The sequence below is a fragment of the Equus caballus genome, chromosome 1, assembly GCF_041296265.1.
Source record: "Equus caballus isolate H_3958 breed thoroughbred chromosome 1, TB-T2T, whole genome shotgun sequence".
NCBI classification, from domain to species: Eukaryota; Metazoa; Chordata; class Mammalia; order Perissodactyla; family Equidae; genus Equus; species Equus caballus.
This window is the reverse complement of record NC_091684.1, coordinates 102,537,652-102,548,600: the sequence shown is the minus strand read 5'-3', so window position 1 is coordinate 102,548,600 and position 10,949 is coordinate 102,537,652. Positions and strand designations below refer to the sequence as shown.

Genomic DNA, 10,949 nt, shown 5'->3' with positions numbered 1-10,949 from the left:
TACGTCTATCTTCTTTGTACCTTCTTCAAAAAGTTAGCTTATGGGGCTGGCCCGGTGGGGCAGTGGTTAAGCTCATCCGTTCCACTTTGGCAGCCCGGGGTTCACCCAGTTTGGATCCTGGGTGTGGACATGACACTGTTTGGCAAAAGCCATGCTGTGGTAGGCGTCCCACATATAAAGTAGAGGAAGATGGGCATGGATGTGAGCTCAGGGCCAGTCTTCCTTAGCAAAAAGAGGAGGATTGGCAGCAGTTAGCTCACGGCTAATCTTACTCCAAAAAAAAAAAAGTTAGCTTAACTACTCTAGATGTTAACTGTATCTGAATTTTGGATCAGATTTTAAAAAATCATGAGAACCTTTGACAGAACTTTTGTTGTAATTATTGAATGCATTGATTAATTTGGGAAGAATTAACATATTTTCTATATTGCTCTCCCCTAATCATAAACATGGCATATCTCTTTACTTGTTTCAATCTTTTTATATATTTTAACACAATTCTGTATTCAAGGAGGGAATTCTATTTTTAAGGACAAATAACCCACAGTTAAAAGAATCTTTAACTTTTTCTTTTAAACAAATCACACCACAGCTCAGAACCGTTGCAATGGGAGATTTGCTTGTGTGACGTGATACTTCACCCAGAAATTTTGCAAGAAATTAGACCACAGGGTGTTAACTTGGGGTTCATGGATGAAATTCGAATAAAATATCCATGAACTCCTTAAAATCCTATTAAAAATTTCTTTGTGTGTCAAATGTGCATTTTTCTAAAACAAAGTGATAGGAACTCAGATGGAGTAAAGGTCAGTGTTTAATTGTAATTATAACTTCGCAAACAGATTGACAAGTTTTGTCAACATGTAGGGTTAATGTTTTTTAAAAACTGAGACTTAAGCTTAACATTTTTGTGATAGATCCTAGATCAGGTTGCAGAAAGGAAGTAAGAGCTGTAGTGTGATATTCTGCCCCAAAGAAATGTTTCCTGGGACCAGCTGAGTGGCGTAGTGGTGAAATTCGGCAGGCTCTGCTTTGAAGGCCCAGGTTTGCAGGTTCAGATCCCTACGCCAGGCACAGACCTACGCCACTCATTAGCCATGCTGTGGTAACGACTCACATACAAAATAGAGGAAGACTGCCACAGATGTTAGCTCAGGGTGAATCTTCCTCAGCAAAAACAAAACAAAACAAAAGAAAACAAAAAACCTTTCTAACTAAAATATTCCAGGACTTGGTCCCAAGGGTGTATAATGAGCCTGGCAAAGAAAGAAAGTGGTTCAATTCAAAGAGACACAAGTTGTTTAAAGAGACTGAGTGAAGAAGACTTTCTAGATGTGATCACCCTCCAAGGCTGCTGTCACAAAAGGAAATGCTGGAAAGTGTGTCCAAAGGATAAAAACAGTGAGAACTCCTGGGTTAGATGGGAGGTGAACTGGGGAATAAGGTCAACTCCAGGAAGCCATCAATGTACCAGAAGCCCACACAATGGAGCAACCCTTTTCCCCACAGATCTGCTTGTTGCTCTTTCTCTCCCTCCATTTTTTCTTTTTTTTAATTTTTTTAAATGTTGGTGAAAAGGTTCTAAAGGCACTCTCTGAAACTGTCACTCAGAGGTCTCCAATATTCAAAATTATGAGCTCACTGAAGTCTAATGACATTACTGAACTTGCAGGGTTTAGCACGGATCTAGTCACTGGGAGGGGGGTAGAGATGGTGTGTGTTTTGTGCACTGCTGTCCCCTTAGCACCAATTATAGTGGTTGTGTCCTAATCAACAATCAATATATATTTATTGAATAAATGAATGATTTTTAAAATAAATCAGTAATTTCAAAACGTTGAGTGTTTCAGGCATGTCGACTTCCCCTTCTACACGATCAAATGCACAGAAGCAACGAGATGAGAAAACATCACAGAATTTATCCTCCTGGGACGTTTTAGTGATGAGGATGTGAAGGTTGCTCTATTGCAGTTCTCTCAGGAAACCCGCTCATTCTTCTTACCACCCGTGACAGGCGCCTCAGCGGAAGAGCATCTCCTACCATGGCTGCACAGCCCAGATGTTTTACACCTACTTCTTTGATGCCACTGAGATCTTCCTCTTGGTGGCTGTGGCCTATGACCACTAGGCAGCCATCTGCTGGCCCCTTCACTATACGGTCATCATGAGCAGACAGGTGCGCCATGTCCTCAGGATGGCCTCTATTATCAGAGCATTCATCCATTAAATCCTGCATGTATTGATTCTTATTGAACTTCTCTTCTGTGGACCCAAACAGATAGACCACTATTTCTGTGATGTACTCCCCTTGCTGACATTGGCCTGCACAGACACTACCCTGTCAGGCATCATGATCATTGCCACCACAGGGGTGATGTCCACTTGACCTTTGTTGCCTTGGTAATTTCTTACATCATCATCCTGTCCACCCAAAGGACTTGTTCATCCAAAGGCCTCCAGAAAGCCCTCTCCTCCTGCGGCTCACACATCACTGTCGTGTTCATGTTCAGATATCCTGACTGAGACATCTCTCACGGATTGAGGGAGGTCCTAAGCACTTCCATGTTTTTGAGATCTTCATTGCAATGAAAAAATTAAGCAGTGCCGGGAGCCAGCCCAGTGGCATAGCGGTTAAGTTTGCACTCTCTGCTTCAGCAGCCAGGGGTTCCCTGGTTTGGATCCCAAGCAGGGACACACACACCGCTCATCAAACCATGCTGTGGCAGGCGTCCCACATACAAAAAACAGGAAGATGGGCATGAATGTTAGCTCAGGGCCCATCTTCCTTAGGAAAAAGAGGAGGATTGGCGGCAGATGTTAGCTCAGGGCTGATCTTCCTCAAAAAAAAATAAATAAATAGTAAAGCACCGCCAAAAATTTTAGGAGTATTTTAATTCCTTACATTAGCAAATCATGCTACTAAAATAATGCAATGCACTGTAATTATAGTACTCACACTATACTTGTGGAAGTTATTGTAATTTAGTCTTAATATCCTACGGGTGGTGTATTACAGTACAGTTGGCCCTCCTTATTTCCAGGTTCCCCACCCATGGATTCAACCAACCATGGATCCCAAGGTCTGACATGGTTGTGTCTGTACTGAACATGTAGAGACTTTTTCTTGACATTTTTCCCTAAATAATACAGTATAACAACTATTTACAAAGCGTTTATATTTTATTGGGTATTATAAGTAATCTAGAGATGATTTAAAGTATACAGGAGGATATGCACAGGTTATATGCAATAACTACACCATTTTATATAAGGGACTTGACTATCCCCTGACTTGGGTATGGGGGGTGGTCCCGGAATCTATCCCCCACGTACATCGAGAGACGATTGTAACTAGAAGTTTCAAATTGGGTGATGAGCATATTTTTTTTACTTCTATACATGTAATTTTATGACTTTATTACCTCACTTTAAAAATCTTCACGAGTATACCAATTAATGCTCTTTGTAAATGTGCAACATGGAAAATTTCCCATCCTGTGGGAGGCTCTGAGCTCAAGTAGGCACATAGCCAAAGAGATGGATGTATCTGGGTGCATTTTGTTAATCCTCATCGCTCTTTATACTAATAGCATACTTTGACGTGTTCTTCCACTGTTCACTCTGCAATGCTGTCTCACTTCCACTCAGGCAGGCCCTCCTACTAGGGAGAAATCAAGAAGATTGGACTTAGAAGTAGGTATAACCAACTGAAAACTGGGGCGCAGGCCAAGATCGTCTTTGGCACATTGAGGTATTTGCTTAATTCATAGGAGAATTCTCAAGCTTTGTGAATTGGAAGGGACTCTGCTGTCATCTAGGGTCACCCACTGGCACAACATACACTTGAGGAACTGAGACCTGAGCGGGGTTCGCCAAGTTTTCAATCACGAGACGCCCCTGTTGTTTTCCAGTGCTCCTTCCTCCTCACCACGGCCCCCACTCAGAAACTGTACTGCACATTAAAGTATCATTGTCCCCTGTTCAACAGCAATCCAAGCTTGAAGGTGAGGAGTGCACTTGCAGAAAGTAGCCATAGGGTGATGAAGAATTCGGCAATAGTTTTTATTTTCCAAAAAGCCCCTGACATTTGTACTGCCTGAAAAATTAGAGAACTTAGAACACAAGGGGAGGAAGAAAAACAATGAGGTGTATTGAACAGGAGACAAGAAAGACAACAGCAGACCAAGTCAGGGCTTAGTTTTGGTGTTGACCTCCTGGTGGCAATTGCCTCCAATTCAGGCCGGTGAAGGTCAACAGAAACGTCGACAGCTGCGTGGGCCAGTGTCTAAATAGGGTGTTTAATTTTAATTAAGTCTGTTATTAATGCATACGTAGGCCCCATTCTCCAGCAATGAATTAAATTTCCTTTTTGCGACAAATTAGCTATTTAGTTTCTCCCAAAAGAAGACAGGCCTTTCAGGAGTCTGCTTGAATATGGCTCATATTTATCTTTTGTTAACTCTCTTCTTATAATTTATCAACAAAGAACGGATGAAAAGGAATCTACCCAAGTGTGGTTAGTAACATGTCCTTCTCTTCCTATGTGTTATCCACGGATGGAACAGTGGGAGGGAGGCCGGCTGCATCCTTAGGTATTTAGGATTTGTCCTTTATGTATATAACCAAGTTTATTTGCAGCCCCTCATGTCCATTCTCGCTAGCTTGGTCTTTTATACTTCTCCTCTCAAAGTGCCTTACCCTGAATATATTGGAGGTTTTGTTAATTCAGGAATATGCTTCAGAATCCCCACATCTACAGTTTGGCCATGCTATTCTTGGATCAGCCAGCTAAATAATGCCATGTAACAAGCCATTCCAAAACTCATGGCTTGTACGCTAAGCATTTACTTCTCACTCATGTGCCTTTGGGTAAGCTTGGGTTCAGCTGATCTAGGTCAAGCTTGACGGGGCTTAATTCCAGACCTCAAGGTAGGATCAGACACTTCATATAGTTCTCACTTTTCTCATGCATAAAATGGAAATGTTATCTCAGTTTTTCTTGAAATTGAAATTTTATGTTCTACACATGTGATGTTTGACTGTACCATTGACTGCTATGCAAGCTCAGCCTTGAGTCTCTCTCTACACTGCGGTGCTTTTAACTTGTGGAGTTTTTATTCTAAAAATGTACAATAAAGACTATTTTGAAGATTGGAATAAAATGATGAGGTTGCATTATACCTCAAAACAAAACAAAACTGGTCATTATGTAAGAACTGGACACATCAGAATACTGTCAAAATGAGGCATTCCCACTCAGTTACTATAAAAATAAAGTTCTGAAGGCTCTGACATGTGATAAATGTCTAATGTCCTGGATAGATTTAAATGAGAAAAGGCATAACGTGTGGAGGAACATAAAAGCTACCTTTACATATTCAGTTGAGCAGTGCATGGAAATACGTTTAAAACATTTTATGCTACTCCAAGGAACAGAAGTATAATCACTGGTTATAAGATACAAGGAGACATAATTTTATTGTTTTCCACTATAAAATAAACGAGAAGGGTTGCCATTTATTTTCATCAATGAAGGCAATAATCAAAGTCACACCTGCCATCTTGTAACAGCAAGGTTATGAAACCATAAAGCTGGCAGCCAACGTTGAGATCATACATCTATGAAATAAAACGTTGACAGACCCGCTCCCCACCGAGGCTGAGGAGGGTCTGAGTCCTCGTGATGCTGGGCCATCTCTTTCCGAGAGGAGGCTCTCCAAGCATCTCTGAGTGGGATTGACTCTCAGGAACTTCTGTGAACAGGAATAAGTTTACAAAGGCACTGGTAGAAGCTTGAGTACTATTTTATATTTGCCACTTCCTGGTCTTTGAGAATAATGAATCTGTCAGCTTTTACCTTCTTAGGGACTTCAGACCTTCAAAATCACCAACATCCCTTGATAGTCAGGACTTTAGTGCAAAGACGTAAAGGAAAGAGCACTGTGGAGAAAAGTTATCAAATGGATAACATTCATTTCTTTTTATTGATTCCACAGTTCCCTAGATTCAGTTCAAGTTCAGTTCCCTTTGAGCTGGTGGGCAGAACAGACGGGGGGATGCATCCAAAGGGCGGGCTCTTTGGATTTCATTGACTCATAGACCTCCTGTTCTGTAAGAACATCAAGTATCATCCAGCCCTAGTGTTTCCAAATCTGAGTGCCCAGACGAACCACCGACTGTTTAAAAATTACCAGAGGAGCTTGTTAAAACTACAGATTTTTGAATATCCTTTAACCCTAGCCTACTGGGTCAGAAACTGTTAGAATAGATACTGTTATCTGTTCAAATTTCTCTTAAGATGATTCCAGTGACAACCAAGTTTGAGAAGAACTAACCTAGTCATCATTTTAAAATTGAGCATATGGAGGCCCACAGAGATCCAATGATTACGTGTCTAAACTGGGACAACAAACGTGGATTTGGGTGGCCCGGGGCAAGGGTTTCTTAATTATAACTTCTAATTCAGAGGTCTTGCTGCCTTTTGATCTTTCTTATCTTTAATTTTGTGAATGCATCAACATCAGACATCATTTTTTAAAGTACTATGTATAGTTCTTAACATAACGTACACACACATACACACTCCACAACCATAAACACGTTCCCAGGTATAGGCAGGAACTTGAATAGTCAGATTTGTGGAAAAGACAATGAAACAATGGCAGAGAGATAATAAGGGATGTGTTCATTTGCTGTCGAAAAATAAAGCTCATTTTACACAGAGTGAAGGAGGGATGTGTCACCAGGGCAAGAATCAGTTCACATAAGAATGGCACGTTTGTCCAGAAACAAACACAGCTGGAAATCAGGTTAGGTCAGTCAAGGAAGCAACGATAAATGGCTCACTGTCTTCAGAAAAGCTGCTTGTTCAAACATTGGGGGAAATACAGTTTCTGAATCATGTTTCAGTAAATTGTATTTACCCTGTTGATCAAGTCGTAGTCACCTATTCATGACAGATGTCTTTGTTTTCATTCGATTTCTTTAGTTTTTCCTATTAGTCACTTTACATTAATAGGGACTGCTGGCTGCAGACGACGAGAAAAGATTAGTGTCGGCAGAAGCATATTAATGGGATGTTACAATTAAAATGAGGATCTTAGAGGTAATTTTTCCTCCAATTTCCTTATTGTTTGGGTAAAGAAAATGAGCTCTAGAGAGAGGAAAATCTTTTTCCCAAGACCAGAGGATGAGAACCGGTCTTTGTTTTTTAAGCCTGTGCTTTCTCTTTCACATGCTACACACACCTCCCCTCCCATTCCAACCTCACCAGGTTTAGTTTCCACGAGTTTTGGAGGACTTAGAATGCTTTAGCTCGGATCCCTGTCATTTTTCATACGACATATACATACTGAGTGCTTAGTATGTACCAATCACAGTTCTAAACACTAGAAAACAGCCTTAAGTACTTCACAGTAAACTCTCATTCTTTACAGAAAATAACAAAAAGGCAAAAATGAGGAGGAGAAAATAACAGTGCTGAGTATCATCATGCTGAGTTTCTGAGTTTAACAAGATTTCTCTGGCCTAGATATTTCAGAAAATCATTTGATTATGAAATATGAGAACAAGTATAATAATGCATAATACTTTACTTCTGTAGAATGCGTCATTCTCTCATTTGTTCCTCCGAGAAAAAAACCTGTGAGGCTGTTATTATTGCCTTCCTTGTACAATTGAAAAAAATTTAAGATCATCCCTGTTAGATTACCTCCAACTATTTAGCATTAGCCTTCCAGAAAACCTTCCCGCCCCAGACTTTCTTCATTGCATTCTTTACTTCTGCATTTCTCAGTGTGTAAATCAAAGGATTTAACATGGGGGTGATGATGGTGTAAAATATAGCCACCATCTTATCCTCTGAAAAGGTGGTATCAGGGCGCATATACATGAAAGTACAGGGACCAAAAAAGATGATGACCACAGCAATGTGGGAGCCACAGGTGGAGAGAGCTTTGCGCCTGCCTTCTGCCGACTGCTTTCTCAGGGACACCAGGATGATGGAGTAGGAGATTAGCAAGATAACAAAGCTCCCTAGAGCGATGGTACCGCTGTTGGCTGTCACAACAACACCAACAACATACGTGTCTGTGCAGGCAAGTTTCAGCACAGGGTGGACGTCACAAAAGTAGTGATCAATCTCACTGGGTCCACAAAAGGGTAGTTGGACCACCAGAGCCACCTGGATAATGGAGTGCAAGAACCCACCTACCCAGGTCCCCAGCAACAGTTTATTGCATCTGTCCTGGTCCATGATGGTCATATAGTGCAGGGGTTTACAGATGGCCACATAACGATCATAGGCCATCACAGTCAGGAGGAAGATCTCGGTGCAACCAAAGAAATGCACCCCAAAGAGTTGCAACATGCACCCCACATAGGAGATAGCTTTCCTCTTGGCTAATAGGTCAACAATCATCTTAGGAGCTGTGACTGAAGAGTAACAAATGTCCACAAAAGACAAGTAGCTGAGAAAGAAATACATAGGAGACTTGAAAAGGTTGCCCACGTAAACTGTCAGCATGATGAGGAGGTTTCCTAGAAGAATGACTATGTAGAAGACAGAAAACACTACGAAACAAACTTCTTCAATCTCCAGGTTCTGAGAAAGACCCCAGAAAATGAATTCAGTTACATTGTTTATTTTTTCCATGGAGTTAGTCTAGGAGGCCAAGTTCCCAAGAGACAATTGAATTATCTGGAAGAAAAATATAAGAAGAACCAACCACATTTATTTCTAACTCAAAACAAACAGATAATCACAATAGTTGAAGACGGAAAAATGGATATTTACTGCTGCTTGGCATGCATATTTAAAGAAATTGAAGTGCACATATTCCGATCATCTTCCCTCCATATGATGGTCCATTTATTCGCTTCAGATGAGGCAACAAAGTCCGGTGAGATAAAGCAAATCCCCTAAGTCACGCATCTAACCAAGAGTCCTAACTTTTATTAAGGTTTTTCCATCTGTTTGTTTCTAAAACTTTACTTAGTTCTTATTCTGTATAAGACACTAAACTAATTTTGAAACAACCTCTGTGTTTGGGGATATGGCAACAGTTTTCTATCTAGAAAAGTTCATCTTATTTTGACACAGAAATATGAACATATGCCTGCATTTTCCCTTCTGAGTACTGCCACGAGTGTTCAGGTAGTTGAGGCTAGGTGACCTCTGTTGGCTCTTCTTCTTATGAAACTTGGATCTTTGTGTACATGACTTTATGGTCTCCTATTTGATATCAAGCTCTTATAGTCAAGAGGTGCTGTGATGTATTAGAAAGAGAACCAGAATTATAGGAACATGTGATTCTGAGATAAAGGTGCTGTAACTCTAGATAAATCATTTCATTCACGGGACTCTGTCATCCCATTGTGAAATGAGATAGTTTCAATTTCACTATCACCTATCATATTAACAGCTATTTCTACCATGAATTAAATCAATTCTGTCAGCATGGAATAGCCATAAAACTCTGATAAGGAGGCAGAAACGAGAGAAGATAAAGCAATAAAAGAAATTGGTGGACACACAGCAGGATCTGTTGGATTTGAAAGGAGGGGAAAGGGAGTCTCAGGTAATTTCTCCATCTTTAAACTCGGTGTATGAAGATTCCCTAGGAAATATTTTGCCTTAGCATTTTAAAGATTTGTCTGTTAATTGAAAGAAAGAAAAACTCAGCCCTTTAATCTCAACATTCCTTCACGCATCCTTTTAATCTTTCAAATTTCATGCTGGTTTATATTAGTTCTCCCACTTAGAATGAATTAAATAGTTCTGGAAGAGGTCATCACTGAAAGATCATTTAAATGGGTTTAGGAAGAGGACAATATTTAACTTCAATGGATGAATCTTCAGTCGTGGAATTTGAGGTACTCTAACGGGGTCACTGGGATGTATGTGTGGAAAGGGGTATGTAGAATAGTTTTGATTAAAGGGGCTTACAAGCTATTCCTCAAATCAAGCCACACATCTAAATGACTCCTTTAGTTATAGGTTAGGACAGGATTACACAGCATCCTAGATAATCATTAGGAATTGTGTCCACCTGAGGCCACATCCCCTCAAGGTCTGTCAAGTTTACTGCTTACAACTCCGATTGAACTCTGTGCTCAGCTGTCCCTTTGTGGTGACATTGTTCCTGCCACTGCCGGCCTTTGGGAACATACAGGGCTGTGTTTCCTTGGGTCTGTATGTTAGAGTCGATAGAGCAGTCACCACGGGTGTGCCTCCTCTTTTACAAAATAATGTTAATAATAATAGTAATGGTAATAATAGTAATAGTGATAATCAAAATTCAGACTCAAGTACACCCCTCTGCTATTTTCACATGTTCATTCCCCTCTGGTTTTTCCTTCTAACTTAAAAAAAAAACATGCTATTCTCACTGAGACAGCCCTTCAATTTAAGAGAGCTCAAATCATAACAGTTTTTGACAACCATGAGTTGTGCTGCTTGGTTTTCATTTAGAAGCGGCTTGAGAATTGTGCTTTCATCGTCCACACTATAGGTCCTGGAGGAACTCTTCTTCTTCCTTGAATCAAGACCCATCTCAAAGAATTCCTCCCTCCACTTTCTGACCACTTCAAACATGATGATGCCTTGATTTCTTTTGAAGTTTTTGGCATTTTCTTATTCGCCGTCATGCTACCCTATTTCATAGCCATGTATAGATGCGCTTTATCTTATCAGCATCCTAATCATTTTATCTTCCTCTCATTTCTGAGAACGGTATCTTGCAAATTATACGACAGGCATTAGAAAATATTACACTATATATATTACAAAATATAGAAATTTGATTGAATTCCACAAACGTTTTATATTAGTTTTAGGACAAAAAAAAATTCTCACCAATATTTTCCAGGGCTTGAGTTTTGCTTTATTTTCTTCTCTCCCAAAATAATTTGGGTGCAGCTGTCCAAAAGAAAGTAAGAGTGATGCCTTA

General features: G+C 40.2%; 1 protein-coding gene and 1 pseudogene across 1 annotated transcript; one reads left to right on the top strand and one right to left on the bottom strand.

Annotated features, from left to right (window-relative positions):
* OR4AV1P (olfactory receptor family 4 subfamily AV member 1, pseudogene) lies at positions 2,018-2,520 on the top strand (annotated as a pseudogene).
* On the bottom strand, positions 7,718-8,653 carry OR4S2 (olfactory receptor family 4 subfamily S member 2). The gene has a single exon (XM_001497600.4). The coding sequence runs from the start codon at positions 8,651-8,653 to the stop codon at positions 7,718-7,720; it is 936 nt and encodes a 311-aa protein (XP_001497650.2).
* Between the last annotated feature and the right edge of the window lie 2,296 nt (positions 8,654-10,949).

What these genes read in the sequence shown, in the direction of transcription:
- OR4S2 (XM_001497600.4), bottom strand. Translation starts at nt 8,653, where the DNA reads ATGGAAAAAATAAACAATGTAACTGAATTCATTTTCTGGGGTCTTTCT.